The sequence below is a fragment of the Dasypus novemcinctus genome, chromosome 2 (genome assembly GCF_030445035.2).
Source record: "Dasypus novemcinctus isolate mDasNov1 chromosome 2, mDasNov1.1.hap2, whole genome shotgun sequence".
Classification (NCBI taxonomy): domain Eukaryota; kingdom Metazoa; phylum Chordata; class Mammalia; order Cingulata; family Dasypodidae; genus Dasypus; species Dasypus novemcinctus.
This window is the reverse complement of record NC_080674.1, coordinates 149,604,273-149,622,478: the sequence shown is the minus strand read 5'-3', so window position 1 is coordinate 149,622,478 and position 18,206 is coordinate 149,604,273. Positions and strand designations below refer to the sequence as shown.

Below are 18,206 nucleotides of genomic sequence, written 5' to 3'. Positions count from 1 at the left end.
ATGAGGAAAACATCTTCATTCTTAACAAACCACTCCATACCTTCCTGAACATGACTCAGGAATCAAAAAGCATTAATGTAGCTCAGGGATGACTTGCTAACCCTTACCTGACCAGGAGGGGCGCTCTCTGCACCCAACACCTGCCTATAGAACACCGGATCGCAGCTCCGAAGTGTGTTCTGGCGGCTGGCCAGTGGGCTGGCAGCACTGGGTTTCTTCAGCAGCGGGTCGCTCCGGCGCGAGTCCGTGGTGAGGTACACCTGATGGTAAAGGTGCGGCGGCATCAGGCCTCCTCGCACGGCGTCTGCGTGCAAGGAGGGCCCTGGTGTTCGGTACAGGGAGCTCACCGGGCCTCGGTATAGGTCCCTGGACTGCTTCCACTTGTAAACTTTGAATATGATTACTCCCAGCACCGTAACCGCAAATCCCACGGACACCAGGATTAGCGACAGAAGTAGATAAAAGGTGAGATTTTTATTCTGCTCCCGGGAGTCAGAGCCGGAGGGGAACTCCGCCCGGGCTTCGGGAGATTCCTCTGTTACTGACACTGTCAGGGTTGCAGTGGTGGAGAGCGATGGTTCCCCGTTGTCTTTGATCAAGACCGTGAGAGTCTGCCTGGACGAATCTGTGTCCTGGACTGGGCGGGCAGTGCTGATCTGACCCGTGTGAAGCCCCACAGCAAAAAGACTCTGGTTGGGCGCTCCCAGGAGACTGTAGGAGAGCCAGGCGTTGTGCCCAGCATCTGCATCCCAGCCGACCACTCGCGTGACCAAGTAGCCGGGAGCTGTACCTCGAGGCAGCATCTCCACTGAGCTCCTGCCAGGCCGGGGGTAGAGGATCTGGGGGGCGTGGTCATTGCGGTCAGTGACAAATATGTTCACGCTGATGTTGGTGGCCAGGGCCGGGGTGCCTCCATCAGTGACGTGAGCTGTTAATTCGTACTCCCGCCGGTCCTCATAGTCCAGGGGCATTAGGGAGGATATGATGCCACTGTCACGATTAATCGTGAAATAGTGGCCCACCAGCCCGGTTTCAGGCCCTCGCTCCAGGAGAGAGAAGGAAAGGCGAGCATTCTGGGGGGCGTCGGGATCCCAGACACTTAGATTCAGTATTGGGACCCCGGAAAGGTTATTTTCCTCAACATAAACGTCGTAGGAAGATTGGGAAGATTGTGGAGGGTTGTCATTGACGTCGGACACTTGGACCCGCAGTGTGGTAAGGGCGGAGAGGGAAGGCGCGCCCGCGTCTCGGGCCGTGATGCTGAGGTTGTATTCTGGCACGGTCTCCCGATCCAGCGCTGCGCTGGTCTTCAAAGTGTAGTAATTCTTGAGGGAGGAAGTAAGGCTGAAGGGAAGACCTGGTGGAATCTCACAAGTCACCAGCCCGTTCTCCCCCGCATCCAGGTCGGTCACACTGAGCAAAGCGATGACAGTCTCTAGAGGGGCATCCTCGGGGACTGGGCTATACACAGAGGTGACTGCGATCTCCGGGGCATTGTCATTCACGTCCACAACCTCAACCAAAACTTTGCAATGTGCTCCTTCCGGATTGGCGCCCTTGTCTTTGGCCTGGATGTAAATCTCGTGGAGTTTCGTGTCTTCGAAGTCCAGGCGGCCCTTGATTGTCAGCACCCCGGTTACGAGGTCTAAGGCGAAGAGTTCCCGCACTCCAGCGCGGTTGTGACTGCCAAAGGAGTAAATGATTTCCCCGTTGGGGCCTTCATCCAGATCCGTTGCACGGACTTGCACCACGCGAGTGCCGGGGGCTGCATCCTCCAGGACGCGAGCCCGGTACAAGGACTGGTTGAAGGTGGGCGTGTTGTCATTCGCGTCCAGCACCTTGATGCGAATAGGAAGGCTGGAGGAGCGAGCCGGGGTTCCTCCGTCCAAAGCCGTCAGCACCAACTGGACACTTGCCTCCCGCTCCCGGTCCAGAGAGCGCTCCAGCACCAGCTCCGCGTACTTGGTGTTGTCCTCGCGCGTCTGCACACGAAGCGCAAAGTACTCGTTTCGGCTCAGCTCATAGATTTGTAAAGAGTTGCTTCCCACATCCGGATCGTGCGCGCTCTCGAGCGGAAAGCGCGTCCCCGGCGCCACGGCCTCGCTAATCTCCAAGTTCATTTCCCGAGTAGGGAAAGCGGGATTATTGTCGTTGATGTCCTGGATCACCACTTCCGCGCTAAACAGCTCCAGCGGGCTCTCCACTACCAACTCCAGAGTTACGGTGCAGGAAGGCAGTGTCCCACACAGCTCCTCTCGATCCAGGCGGTCGTTCACGAACATCTCTCCGGTCTCCCGGTTCACCTCAAAGAACCTTCGGCTCCCTCCGTACACCACCCGGAGCCTGCGGGCTGACAGGCTGCGGAGATCCAAGCCAAGGTCCGTAACCACGTTGCCCACCGCGAAACCCTTCTCCCTTTCCTCCAGGATCTCATAGCGAACGACGGCGGAAGCATTGTGCAAGGCTCCAAGCAGAAGCCAAACTCCCACCACTCTCCCGGTGCTCACCAGTCCGCTCCTCCAGGCCTCTGGGACCATCTCACTCAAAAGCAGTTCTTCTCAGCGGGGTCCAGGTGGGCCCGGCTATTTCGCTGAGCAACTTTCAGCGGGTTAGCGCTCGGGCGCTGGGCGCCGAGTCGGACATGGCTTTCTGGGTGCCTTTGATTTGCTCGCCGGCTGTTCAGTCTCTGCCTCATCCCGGGGCGCCGAAAGGGGACGGGCCGGGGCCAGTTCTCCTGCGTCTTCATTGGCCGACAGCGGCACACAGAGTCCCAGCCAATAACTGCACGGAGAAAGCGCTAGCGCCGCGCGCCCTGCGCGGGACTCGCGCTAGCACCGGGAACTTCTCTTTCCTTTGGCGTTCTTCCAGAGTTTCCGGCCCATGCGCCTTAGCAGTATCCGTGCCTCGGAAACCTACCTTTACCTGGAGCGCCAAGGGCAGGGCGATGGAGCTGCCCGTTCAGCAAGTCTGCAAGCCCAGTCAGGGCTTATGAAACACTTGAATCTCTTTCTTTAATCACGAGAAGAGGCAGCAAACCGAATTGAAAATGACACAACTTTGTTTGGAAAAACACCAATAACTTTGGTTTGTTGAAACTGGCTACAGTTTTCCTAGCCGGACCCTACTTATAAGGGGATATTTGGCATTTCTGTGGAGAGGTTAATCATTTCATTTTTCTCTTTTACCGAAGGAGACTGTAGACTCCCGTTCATTTCCTCCGTAGAGCAAATCTACAGGAACTCTTACCCTGTTTGGTTTCGCTCCTTCTTAAGAAATTTAAAAATATAATTCAGATTTTAGCTTTCATTTTTTAAGAACCAAGGAGTAAGGGGAAATTTTTCCTACCCTGTCTTTTCCAAAGAGCACAATCTCAAACATTCCCCTTTACTCGAGTCCTTCTTCCAAGATCCTGGATCGATATGCCACGAGGAAAAGTTGAATTGGTAATAAAAGTTAACCAAAAAAAAAAAAAAAAAAAGCAAGCAAGCAAGAAAAAAGCAGGCCTATTCACCACTGAGGACCCTAATAAAACAATTGAGATAATGGTAGCAATGGGCAATAAAGTCTTTAGAGAAATGCAAAAGCCTTTAGACACAGAAAGAGCAGCCAGGATTTTTCTGCATTTAGGATTGTAGTCACCAAACAAAATAGCAATGAATGCAGGCAGATAGGTAGGCAGGCAAGGTAGATGGGTAGATAGGAAATAAGTATACATAGAATATTTACTGGAGATGAAAAGCCACATGTGACCTGTCTCTCCATGTCCTCATTACTTTAATTTCATCTCTTTAAAAACCTATTTTTAAATATTGGATTTCTCTTTCTCTCTTTATTTTTTTTTTAATGTTACATTCAAAACATATAAGAGGTCCCCATATGCCTCCTCACCCCCATAAATATTGGATTTTGACAATTGGCCAGACCAGAAAGAAAGTTGGCAGCCATTAGTAGAACATATTTCATAGCTTTAAAAAAGTGTGAATAATTCTCCCATTGATAATAAGGCCCATGGGTTTCTTAAGATCTAAACCAACAAAACCCTCTTGGATTCATTCCCCACAGTAGCCAGAGTGATCTTTTTACAATTCTATTGGCTCATACCATTCTCCAGCTCAAAACTCCTCAGTAGTGTCTCACTGCCTTTGAGATAAAACACTGAATCCTTTGCATAGCATACAAGGTTCTCATGCCTTCTCCCTCCCTCTCAACGTACTCCATCAACTGCTTTTCAGTGCCATCACCGGCCACGTTCTTCTGTGCTTTGGGGCCATCTCATAGGTTGTTCCTTTCCCAGGAAAGCTTTTTTTCTCTCCCTACCTTTACTTTGCTGATGCCAACAAATCTTTCAGGTATCAATTTAAATGCTATTTCCTAATAGAAGTCTTCCACTGAACCGCAGTTGTAACCATGATTCTTTATTATGGTCTTTTAGAGCACCTTATATTTTCCTTCATTAATTTTTTTTAAAATTAATTTTTAAAATTTCCTTTGATTATGTATAATATCTACCTCTCCCACTAGAAGCAAATGCTCCAGGAGGGCAGGGACCATGCCTGTTTTGATGACCATTTGTATCCACAATGCCAACCATCGTAGGTGCTTAAAAATGGTCAACATAGCAATGCTTCATTCTGACAATACAGTATTCATAAAATACACTGAGGACTATGTATATTCATTTGTATGCATCCATTCTCCCTAAGTAAGAATTTCTAGAAGATACATTCACTTTTCGAAGCTACCAGTGGGCCTAATGAAACTATTTCTTAACCTAAGTTTTTGAAAGAGTAAATATAATTTGCTAAAGAGTCAAGTAAGGTATGGTAGTACCACTCACACTGAACAAAAAAACAAAGATGGCATAACTAGCTGGGTCATCTACATCCAGGAGAAATGTAAGCACCAGTATATACTTTTCTAGTTTCTATCTTCGTTTCTCTCCATTTTATAATTTCAGAGAGTGTCTGACCTATGAGATGCAGCAAACAAAATATTATTGTAAAATGGAAAGTGACTATATTATAGTGATCAAGAACGAGGCCTTGGTGTCAAGTATATTCAAGTTCCAGTACTGGATATTACACATACCATCCATACAATTCAGCGATTTGTAGTAAATTTATAGTGTGTGCAAGCAACACCACAATCCAGTTAAAGAATACTCTCATTGCCCCAAAAGTTCCCTTATACCTATGTGCAGTCAATTCTTGCTCCTACTCCAGTCTCAGGTAACCACTGATTTATTAACTATATAGTTTTACTTTTCTAGAAATTCATGAAAATGGAATTATAAAATATATAGTCTTTCGTGTATAGTTTCTTTCATTTAGTATTATGTCAAACTCAGCTCTGAACATATGCTCAAATCTATTCTTTCTCCAACCTTCCTTATCTAGTAAATGGCACTTCCATAACTACTCAATCAGAAATTCAGATGTCATACTTAGCATCTTCTTTCTGCATGCCCACATCCAATTTATTGCCAGTGCTTACTACCTCTACAATGTATCTTGAATCTATCAACTTCCTCTCATCTCCACTGCCGGGACCTGGATTAAAGCCCCCTTGAATACTATCTTAGCAGCCTCTTTGGTCTTCTTGCTTTCCCTGAAATTCATTTCACACCCAGAAGCCTGAATGGTCTTTCAAAAACTAAAAAATAAAAAAATTATATATCATCCTTGCTAAACATAGTGCTTAGCACCAGGACTGGCTACCTAATTTGTGGGGCCAGTATCAAATGGAAATATGGGGCCCCTCGTTCAAATATTAAGTTACTGAAGAGGGTGAGCCTTAATCCAATAGGAAGGAAATCCTTATATGTAAAGGAAATTGGGCATAGAAAGAGAAGCCACAGGGATCAGCTGGAAGTCAACAGTACTTGCGGGGGGGGCTGCCAAGTGCATTGCCATGTGACTGAAAATCCCAGAAACCCCAAGGATTGCTGGCCAGCCAGAAGATACCAATCCCAGGGGGAAGCAAGCCTTTTAGTCTCTGAAACCTTGAGCCAATACATTCCTTAAGCCACCCTATCATATGGTATTTATTTTAGCAGCCAGAAACTAATTCAATGGTATTAGGAAAACTGGATAGCCACTTGAAAAAAAAAGATAAATTTAGAAATCTTTACATCACCACACACAAGAACAGACTTCAAATAAATCAGGGATCTAAAAGTAAAAAAATCAAAACCATACCAATACTAGAAGAAAAGAGTGATGAACTTTTCTATAACTTGGGTATGGGGAAAAGCTTTTTAACTATGACTTAAAAACTTAAAGAAGTGGACTTGGCCCAGTGGATAGGGTGTCCGTCTACCACATGGGAGGTCCGTGGTTCAAACCCCGGGCTTCCTTGACCCGTGTGGAGCTAGCCCATGCGCAGTGCTGATGCGCGCAAGGAGTGCCCTGCCACGCAGGGGTGTCCCACGCATAGGGGAGCCCCATGCACAAGGAGTGCGCCCCGTAAGGAGAGCCGCCCAGTACAAAAGAAAATTCAGCCTGCCCAGGAATGGCACTGCACACTCAGAGAGCTGACATACAAGATGACACAACAACAAGAAACACAGATTCCCGTGCCACTGACAACAACAGAAGCAGACAAAGAAGAACACGCAACAAATGGACACAGAGAACAGACAATGGGGAGTTGGGGGGAGAAGGGGAGAGAAATAAAAAAATAAATATTTAAAAAATAAAAAAAAATAAAAGCTTAGATGCAATTCAAGAAAAGATTCATTTTTTAAAAAAATATTACATTAAAAAAATATGAGGTCCCATTCAACCCCACCGCCCCCACCCCCCACTCTCCCCACAGCAACACTCTCTCCCATCATCAAAAGATTCATTTGATTACATACAAATAAAGAAAAAACGTTGCATCACAAAAAATACCATAAACAAAGTCAAAAGGCTAATGACATATTGGCAGAAAATATTTGCAATATGTATGGGGATAAAGAGTTAATATCCCTATGTTTGTGATATGTACTGTGGAAGGCACCGGGCCTTGAGGAACACTTCTTTCTAAGTTGTACTATATTTCTGCTTAGGTTTGGGAAGAATTCTGGGACTAGAATGAGTTATAGTTCTTCATTGTCTGGAAATAGCTAAATGAAAATCTATTAATGCTTCTTTAAATCAGATTGTCAATTTTATCCATCATTAAACAAAAGACAGTGGTTCTAATTTTTAAAAAGTTAATATCCCTAATATATAAAAGAACTTTTAAAAAGAATCAGGGGGAAGCAGATGTGGCTCACGTGATAGAGCTTCTACCTATCATATGGGAGACCTGGGTTCAATCCCTGGGGCCTCCTGGTGAAAAAGAAAAAGAGAAATTGTGCCCATGCAGCAAGCTGGTGCCCATGCAAGTGCCCGCGTGGTGAGCCAGTGCCCTGTGCAAGTGAGTCACGCAGCAAGATGATGACGCATCAAAAGAGAGACAAGGGAAGAGGCAAGGTGAAGCGCAGCAGAAACCAGGAACTGAGGTGGCATAATTCACAGTGAACCTCTCTCCCCATCAGAGGTCTCTAGGATTGAATCCCAGTGAATCCTAGAGGAGAGAAAATGAGAAGACAAGACAACACAGACAGCAAAAACAGCAAGACAGGGAAACGGACTTGGCCCAGTGGTTAGGGCGTCCGTCTACCACATGGGAGGTCTGCGGTTTAAACCCCGGGCCTCCTTGACCCGTGTGAAGCTGGCCCATGCGCAGTGCTGATGTGCGCAAGGAGTGCCCTGCCACGCAGGGGTGACCCCGCATGGGGGTAGGGGAGCCCCACGTGCAAGGAGTGCACCCGTAAGGAGAGCCACCCAGCGTGAAAGAAAGTGCAGCCTGCCCAGGAATGGCGCCGCCCACACTTCCCGTGCTACTGAGGACAACAGAAGCAGACAAAGAAACAAGACGCAGCAAACAGACACAGAAAACAGACAACCGGGGGAGGGGAGGGGAATTAAATAAATAAAAATAAATCTTTAAAAACAAAAAAACAGCAAGACAGGAAGAGGGGAAGGAGGGAAAATAAATAAATAAAATAAATCTTCTTTTTTTTTTTTTAAATAAAAAGAATTAGGCCCAGAATCCTCACGACTCAGGGATGAACTATATGGACTACAGTGGACTTATATTCTACTACAGACTTATTGAGACTCTAGCAACGGAGGAAATTATATCATTGATGTGGCGGCAGTAGCCACTGGAGGTTCTGACAGGGAGAGGGAAAAATAGGTATAATGTGGTGACATTTTCAGGACTTGGGAATTATCCTGAATGACATTGCAACAACAGATACAGATCAATATATATCTTTCCATAACCTAGAGAATTGGGTGGAAGAAAGTGTAAACTACAATGTAAACTTTAATTCATGCTTAGTGGCAATGCTCCAAAATGTGTTCATCAATTGTAACAAATATACCACACTAATGAAGGATGTTGTTAATGTGGGAAAGTGTGGGAGGGGGAGGGAGCAGGTGTATGAGAATCCCCTACATTTTTTTATGTAACATTTATGCAATCTAAATATCTTTTAAAAAATAAAATAAAAGATTAATAAATAAATAATAAAAAGAATTAGGACCAAAAGCTCAAAAAATCTAATAGAAAAAGAAGTCATGAACAGATATATATATATCTTAAACATATGAAAACATATTTAAGTTCAATAATAATGAAACAAATTCAGTTAAAACTATATGAGGGAGGAAAGCAGATGGGGCTCAAACGACTGGGCTCCTGTCTGCCATATGGGAGGTCCTAGGCTTGTTTCCCGGGACCTCTTGGTGAAGGCAAGCTGGCCTACACAGCGAGCTCATGCAAAAAATGAGATAAAGAGGAGAGACAATGAGAGACACAACAGATCAGGGAGCTGAGGTGGCTCAAACGACTGAGTGCCTCTCTCCCACATCGGAGGTCCCAGGATTGGTTCCCAGTGCTTCCTAAAGAGAAGATGAGAAGACAAGCAGATACAGAGAACACACAGCAAACGGACACAGAGAGGAGGCAGCAAACACAAACAATGGGGGGGGGGGAGTAAATAAAATTTTAAAATTAAACAAAACTATATGGGGGGAGGGGAGCACATGTAGCTCAGTGGTTGAGTGCCTGCTTCCCATGTATGAGGTCCTGGGTTGTACCTCCTAAAAAAAATTATATGGGGATTTTTTTTAACCTATCGGATTAGCAAAAAGAAAAAGCTTGACAACACACTCTGTATGGTTATAGGAAAACAAGCATTCTCAGTCATTATTGGTAAGAATGCAAAATGGAATGGTACAACCCAAATGGAGGGAAATTTAGTTATATTTAACAAAACTACATATGTCTTTGTCCTATGGCCCACCAATCACACTTCTACACCTCAAACATTATGGAAATATATATACATCAAGTTATTCATTACAGCATTATTTATAATTGCAAAAAATATCAAAAAACACCTAAATGGCCAATTATAGATTGGATGGATAAACTTTGATATATAAACACACAACGGGGTTCTTTGCAGCTGTTCCAAAAGAAAATGAAGAAGACTCTATATACTGATACAGAATAAATTCCAGAATATATTATTAGCGCAAAGAGCAAAGTTCAAACTTCTGCTTCCAACCATGAATGAGTAACTGGTGTGGAACTTGCTGTACCACTGTAAACAACTAGAAAACTCATAAAAATATGTGAAGCAATGCTTTTAGGTATTGGCACAAAAAGTCAGACCTTTCAGATCTAAGGATCTTAATGGACTTTAAGAGAAACATAAAGAAAAAAAGACCAATGTACATCATAACCAAATTGCTGAAAGCCACTGAAAAGAGAAAATTTAGAAGCATCCAGAGAAAAAAGAAACATTAACTATAAGGGAACAAAGATAAGAATGACTGCAGACTTCACATCAGAATCAATACAAGGTAGAAGAGAGAGGACCCAAATCTTTAAAGTACTTTTAAAAAAAAGTACTTAAAAAAATTTCAGCCTGAATTCCATATCCAGCAAAAATACCTCTTGGAAATGATGGTGAAATAAAGGTTTTTTTTTTAGACAAACTAAATTGAGAAAATTCACAACCAGCAGACCTGCAAGAACCATTAAAGGAAATTTCTCAGTCTGAAGGGAAATGACACCAGATGGAAACCTGGATCTATATTAAGAAATGAGTGGCAGAAATGTTAAAAAAAAAAAAAAGAAGAGGTAAATTTTAAGGATTTTTCTTCTCACTTTTAAAATTCTTTGAAATATAGCTGACTGTTTAAAGCTAAAATTGTAACACATATTTGCATATATACAAAATTTAAATGTGTAGAAAAAAAGACCAGAGGGAGGAAATAAAAATATATTGTTACAAGGCACTTAACATTATCAGTTTAGTGGTATCATATTATTTGAAGGTAGATGGTGATAAGTTAAAAATGCATATTGCAAATCCCAGAAAGATCACTTTAAAAATTTTTAAAAAAGGGCTCCAAACAAGATGGCAGTGTGAGATGCTTCAGGCCTCCATCTCCCACAGAAGTTTTGAACAACCAGCAAGAACTGGTAGAAATATCTTTCTCAAAGCTCCAGAATGTAGTTAAAGAACTGCAGTAACAAGTCAGCATCAAATCAAGAAAAAAGCTACTTAAAAGCAGTAAGCTCAGAAAACAGCAGTAGCTCAACTGGTTGAGTGCGGAGTGCGTGCTTCCCACGTACAAAGTCCCAAGTTTGATTCCCCAGTACCTCCTAAAAAAACGAATAAACAAAAAAACTAGCTCTGACTGGGGAGTGGGTATAGCTCAGTGGTTGACCATCTGCTTCCCATATACAAGGTCCTAGGTTCAGTCCTTGGTACTTTCTAAAAAAATGAGTGGGAAAAAAAAAAGACAGTAAGCTCTCATGGTACCCCGACTGAGCCTTCTCCCACCCTTCGATGGCTCAGCTCAGAGCCAGTCTGTACGCCCAGTGCAGATCTCTGGTCCCAGTTCCAGAAGTAGCAGAGTAACCCTAACGCACATCCCGGGAGCATGTATGTCTAGCCCAATCTGTCTGGTGGCTTGAGATACTCACCATTCCAGAACTTACCCTGTGTATAGAAGGTAGCTCTTGGAATTATCCTATAGAATGCTGTGGGAGAGCAGGTAAGTGGCTGCCTGGGGCAAGGGATTTCTGACTAAAAGATATATAGTGCAGGTACCCACAACTATGGAAACGGTTTCCTAGAGAAGAAGGGACATTTGCAACTACAAGAACAGGGGAATTCCTAGGTCCACATATATACCTATGACAAGACACATGTGCAGAGTGGATTAGGGAGGCCCCTACACTTTGGCCCAGAGCTGTTCTTATTGTAAGAATATGCTTTGAAGGAGAACACTAGTACAGGTCAATCTGCAAAGACTGGGAAAGGTGTTTTCTTTTCTTCCTCTTTTTTTTTTCCTTTTGTTAGTATCTGGCATTCAAGGAAAGCTCTCCCATAACACTAGCCAGATACCAGGTTAAGGAATGGACACCTCAGACTCTAAATTCCAGTGCTACCACAGTAAAATATCAATGTTCCAGTTTCAATAAAAGATTACAAAGCATACAAAGGAACAGAAAGTGATGACCCAGACAAAGGAGAATATTAAAGACTTAGAAACCATCAATGAGGAGAACCAGACCTGGGATATTCCAGACAAAGGCTTTTTAAAAAATAGTCCTAATTGTGCTCAAAGAGCTAATGTAAAACATGGACAAAGAACTAAAGGAAATTAAGAAAATGACAGATGAACACAAACACAATATCAATAGAGAAATGAAAATTATGAAAAAGAATCAAACAGAACTGAAAGCACGGTAAAAGAATGAAAAATTCCCTCGGTGGCTCAACAGAAGATTGGAGTTAGCAGGGAAAAAAAGTGAACTTGAAGATAAGGTAATATAAATTTTCCAGTGTGAGGATCAGAAAGAAAAAATAATGAAGAAAAATGAACAGAGTCTGAGGAATCCATGGTACACCATTAAGTGTACCAACATACACATTTTTGAAGTCCCAGAAGGACAAAAGAGAGAAAAAAGGGCAGAAAGTCTAGAGAAATAATAGCCAAACACTTACCAAATCTGGTAAAAGACAAGAATATATACATCCTGGAAGCGCAACAAACTCAAAGCAAGATAGAATCTAAGAGATTTATACCAAGACACATTATAACAAAACTGTCAAAATTCAAAAATGAAGAGATTTTTGAAAGCAGCAAGAGAGAAATGACTTGTTATATACATGGATCTCCAATAAGATTAACAGTGGATTTTTCATCAGAAACATCAAGATCAAAAGACAGCAGGATGGCATATTTAAAGTTCTTAAAAAACTTTAAGAACGTTAAGCTTCTATATCTGGCAAAATTATCTTTCAGACATGAAGGAGAAATTAAGACATTTATAAATAAACAAAAGCTGGAAGAGTTCATTACCAGAACTTCCCTGTACAAAATGCTAAAGGATATCTCTCAGGTTGAAATAAAAGAACACTAGACAGTAATTGTAAGCCATAAGAAGAAATAAATAACACTAGTGAAGGTAACCACATAAGTAAATATAAAACTGTGGAAGATTATCTATGAATTCCAAAAAAAAGAGATTATGTTTATAAACTGGTTTGTTCCTCTGGGCATGATATCCTTCAATTGTATTAGATTTAGTTGAGATGCCTTTGATTAAATTAGGTTAAGATTAGGGCTTTGATTTGACCATGTCAGTAGAGTATAACTTAGTTTGAGTCCCCACCCCTTCCATGGGCTAGATATAATGGACACTCAGTCAAGGAGAACACAGAAGTAGAAACACAGAGAAAGAGAGACAGCTCTGTAGACATGGCAGAGGCTGCAGGAAGAGAGATGAGCCATTCGCCTGATAGCTTACAGATGACCCTGTGAAGAGAACAGAGCAGCAGAGCCCAGAAAGAAATGAGAAGGATCCATGGAGCCTTAAGAGGAAGGAGGAAGGCCGCCATCTTGCTTCAACACATGACAACAGAGTTTGGTTAGGAAGTAACCTAAGTTAGACTCTTCAGGGCCTTGTACCTGTAAGCTTTTACCTCAAATAAACACCCTTTATAAAAGCCAACAGATTTCTGGTACTTTGCATCAGCACCCCTTTGGCTAACCAATACAAAAACCTATATTATTGTACTTTTGGTCTGTAACTGATTTCCCCTTCCTTATGTGACTTAACAGGCACATGTGTAAAATAACATTATAAATCTCTGTTAATTGGCATGCAATGTATAAAGATGAAATCTGAGACTATAACAATATAAAGGGGAAGGATGAAGATATAGAGGATTAAAGAGTTTGTAAACTTCTGAAACTAGGTTGGTACTACTTGAACAAAGTTGTTATTAGTTTAAGATGTTACTTGTGGGGAGGCAGATTTGGCTCAACTGATAGAGCATCTGCCTACCATATGAGAGGTCCGGGGTTCAAACCTAGGGCCTCCTGACCTGCGTGGTGAGCTGGCCCACTTGCAGTGCTGATGTGTGCAAGGAGTGCCCTGCCACACAGGGGTGTCCCCTGCATAGGGGAGCCCCATGTGTAAGGAGTGCACCCTGTATGGAGAGCAGCTCCATGCGGAAAAAGTGCAGCCTGCCCAGGGGTCGCACCACACACGCAGAGAGCTGACGCAGCAAGATGACGCAACAGAAAGAGACACAGATTCTTGGGAAACGGACTTTGGCCCAGTGGTTAGGGCGTCCGTCTACCACATGGGAGGTCCGCGGTTCAAGCCCCGGGCCTCCTTGACCCGTGTGGAGCTGGCCCATGCACAGTGCTGATGCGCGCAAGGATTGCCGTGCCACACAGGGGTGTCCCGCGCGTAGGGGAGCCCCACGCGAAAGGAGTGCACCCATAAGGAGAGCCGCCCAGCGCGAAGGAGGGAGCAGCCTGCCAAGGAATGGCGCCGCCCACACTTCCTGTGCCGCTGACGACAACAGAAGCTGACAAAGAAACAAGACGCAGCAAAAAGACACAGGAAACAGACAACCAGGGGAGGGGAGGGGAATTAAATAAATAAAAATAAATCTTTAAAAAAAAAAAAAAAGATGTTACTTGTGAGTTGCCTGGTTGGTTGGATGGTTGCCTAGCTGACTGGGCACCAGAGTAAATTCATCAACATATTCAGATCCCAAGACATCAGCAGAAAAAAATTACAAGCCATACTAGGAAACAGGAAGAGATGGCCCAGCCAATGGAACAGATCAAATATCCTGATGAGATATAGGATTTAAGACAACTAATCAATGATAATCACACGTCTCCTAAATCAATTCAAAGACTTGAAGGAAAATATAACTAAAGAAATAAAGGATATTAAGAAGACAGACAGGGAAACTGATGTGGCTCAAGTAGTTGGGCTCCCGTCTACCATATAGGAGGTCCAGGGTTCAGTGCCCAGGGCCTCCTGGCAAGGGCAAATTGGCCCACACGGCGAACTGGCCCACATGGAGTACTAGCCCACGTGGAATTGCCACCCCACACAGGAGTGCAGAAATGCCGCCCTGCACAGGAGTGCCAGCCGATGCAGAGAGCTGGTGCAGCAAGATGATGTAACAGTAGATACAGAGGAGAGACAGGGAGCTGAGGTGGCACAAGAGAGTGATCGCCTCTCTCCCACTCTGGAAGGTCCCAGGATGGGTTCCTGGAGCCGCCCAATAAAAATACAAGCAAAAATAGAAGGACACAGAGTGAATGGACACAGAGAGCAGACAATGGTGTGGGGGGAGAGAAATAAATAAATCTAAAAAAAAAAAAAAAAGAAGACAGACACTGGGTGAGCATAAAGAACAATTGAAAACCTGCAAAGTAACTGAGCTTATGGGAATGAAAGACACAATGGATGAGATTACGTGTAACAGAGGCATACAACAGGAGATCTGAATTGCTTAAAAACAGAATTAGTGATTTCAAGAACAGAACACCCAAACTGGAAGAGACAGGAGAACAGAGAGAGAAAAGAATGGAAAAATGGAATGGGGTCTCAGGGAATTGAATGACAACATGAAACACACAAACATATGTGCTACCAGTGTCCCAGAAGGAGAAGAAAATGGAAAAGGGGCAGGAAGAATATTTGAGGAAATAATGACTGAAAATTTCCCAGACCTTATGAAAGACACAAATATCAATATCCAAGAAGGACAACACACCCCAAACAGAATAAATTTGAGTGAACCTACTCCAAGACACCTACTGCTCAGAATGACAAATATCAGAGATAAAGAGAGGATTCTGAAAGCAGCAAGAAAAAAGCAAAGCATCACATACAAGGGAACCTCAATAAGAGTAAGTGCCAATCTCTCATCAGAATCCCTGGAGACAAGAAGAAAGTTGTATGATATATTTAAGGTACTGAAAGAGAAAAACTGCCAGTCAAGAATTCTGCATCCAGCAAAACTTTCCTTCAAAAATGAGGATGAGTTTAAAGTCTTCAAAGACAAACAAAAACTGAGAGAGTATGTTACCAAAAGACCAGAATTACAAGTGATACTAAAGAGAGTGCTGCAGCCTGAAAGGAAAAAAAAAAGGGCAAGAGACTTGGAGAAGCGTGTGGAAATGAAGATTCATAGGAAGGGTAAATTAAAGAGTAAAAAGACAGACAATAGTAAGATATGACAACAGAAAACCAAAGGACAAAATAGATGAAGTAAGTAATACCTTTACAGTAATAACACTGAATGTTAATGGCTTGAACTCCCCAATAAAAGACAGAGACTGACAGAATGGATTAAAAATGAGTCATCTATATGTGTCTACAAGAGACTCACCTCAGATGTAAGGACACAACCAGGTTGAAAGTAAAAGACTGTAAAAAAGATATTCCACACAAAAAAACAGCAAGAAAGAGCTGGAGTAGAGATACTAATAGTGGGAAAGATAGATTTTAAATGCCACACTGTTATAAGGGATGAAGATGGTCATTATATATTAAATAAAAGGTGTAATTCACCAAGAAGAAGTAACTATAATAAATATTTACGCACCTAACCTGGGTGGCCCAAGATACATAAGGCACACACTGGCAAAACTGAAGGGAGAAACACATGTCTCTACAATAATAGTTGGAGATTTCAATACACCACTCTCAGTATTGGACAGAACATTTGGACAAGATAAATAAATAGATAACTTGACCTAGAACTAGACCTTGAATTCGACCTAACAGGCATTTATAGAGCATTGCACTCCAAAAAAGCAGGATATATATTCTTTTCAAGTGCTCATGGATCATTCTCCAGGATGAACCATATGTTGGGTCACAAGACAGTTTATAATAAATTTTAAAAGACTGAAATTAAACAAAATACTATCTCTGATCATAATGGAATGAAGCTGGAAATTAATAATGATGGAGAAAAGGGAAAATTCATAAATATATGGAGATTAAACAATACACTCAAATAATTAGTGGGTCAAAGAAATTACAAGGGAATTCAGTAAATATCTTGAGACAAAAGAAAATGGGGAAGGAAGTGGACATGGCTCAACTGATAGAGCATCTGTCTACCATATTGAGGGCCCAGGGTTCAATCCCCAAGGCCTCCCGACCCGTGTAGAGCTGGCCCACATGCAGTGCTGTGGCGTGCAAGGAGTGCCATGCCATGCAGGGGTGCCCCACATGCAGGGAGCGCACCCCACAAGGAAAGCCATCCCATGTGAAAAAAGCACAGCCTGCCCAGAAGTGGCACCACACACACAGAGAGCTGATGCAGCAAGATGATGCAACAAAAAAGAGATGCAGTTTCCCAGGACCACCAGATAATGCAAACAGATGCAGAAGAACACACAGCGAATGGACACAGAGAGCAGACAACGGTGGGGGAGGGGGGAGGGAAGGAGAGAGAAATAAATAAAAAATAAAATCTTTTTTTAAAAAAAGAAAAGAAAATGGGGAGTGGGTATAGTTTAGTGGTTGAGCACCTGCTTCCCACATACAAGGTCCTGGGTTAAATCCCTGATACTTCCTTAAAAAAAAAAGAAAGAAAATGAGAACACAAAATATCAAAACCTATGGGACACCGCAAAGGCAGTGCTGAGAAGGAAATTTATAGTCCTTAATGTTTACGTACAGGAACTGGAAAAAGAAGAGCAAACTAGTTGCAAGCCAAGCTGAAGGAAAGCAATAATAAAGATCAGAGCAGAAATAAATGAAATCAAGAACAACAATAACAAAAAATAACAGAGAAAGAATCAGCAAAATCAAAGTTGCTTCTTTGAGAAGATTGGGAGTGGCTGTGGCTCAATCATTTGGGCTCCCGTCTGCCATATGGGAGGCCTGGGTTTGCGTCCCAAGGCCTCCTTGTGAAGGCAGGCTGGCCCATGCACCGTGGAGAGCTGACGGCCCGTGTGTTGCAGAGAGCTGGTGCAGCAAGATGACACAACAAAGGGAGACAAGCAGATACAGAAAAAATGCACAGCAAAAGGACACAGAGAAGAGGCAGCAAAGAAAGGAACAAGCTGCAAGGAGGGAATAAATAAAATTTAAAAATCTTTTTTTAAAAAGTTGGTTCTTTGAGAAGATCAACAAATTCAACAAACCCTTAGCTGAACAGACAAGAAAAAAGAGAGAAGATGCCAAAAAAAAAAAAAATTAAGAAATGAAAGGGTGGACATTACCATTGACCTCACAGAAATAAGAGAGAGCATAAGAGGATACTCTAAACACTGTACACTAAAAAACCAGGCAATGTAGATGAGATGGACAAATTCCTAGAAACACACGAACAACCTACACTAACCCTAGAAGAAAGAAGACCACAACAAATCAATCACAAGTGAATAGATTGAAAGAGTCATCAAAAACCATCCAAATATAGCAAGGGAAACAGAGACTGAGGTAAAGAATTTTCTTGTTTGTTTATTATTATTATCGAAATAATGAAAATGCTCTAATAATGATTGAAGCGATTAATGCACAACTATGTGATCATACCAAATACCATTGATTATACACTTTGGACGAACTGTATGCTTTATTAATATGTACCAATTAAATTGATTTGTTTAAAAAAGAAAACCTCCCAAAGATGAAAAGCCTAGGATCAAATGGCTTCACAGGTGAATTCTACCAGTCATTCAAAGATGATCTAGGCGGCGGACTTTGGCCCAGTGGTTAGGGTGTCCATCTACCACACGGTAGTTCTGCGGTTCAAATGCCAGCCTCCTTGACCCATGTGGAACTGGCCCATGTGCAGTGCTGAT

General features: G+C 42.9%; 1 protein-coding gene across 23 annotated transcripts in view; it reads right to left on the bottom strand.

Moving 5' to 3' along the window:
- Window positions 1–18,206, bottom strand: part of LOC101435103 (protocadherin gamma-C4) — a 182,200-nt gene that overhangs the window by 29,659 nt on the left and 134,335 nt on the right. The window contains exon 1 of one of the 23 annotated variants that reach the window (XM_058285989.1): window positions 108–3,201. The exons of the other annotated variants lie outside the window; for them this stretch is intronic. Coding sequence (XP_058141972.1) covers window positions 108–2,537 — 2,430 coding nt within the window. The 5' untranslated portion in view covers window positions 2,538–3,201. Of the gene's footprint in view, window positions 1–107; window positions 3,202–18,206 lie in introns of those variants that run through there. 23 annotated transcript variants of the gene reach the window in all.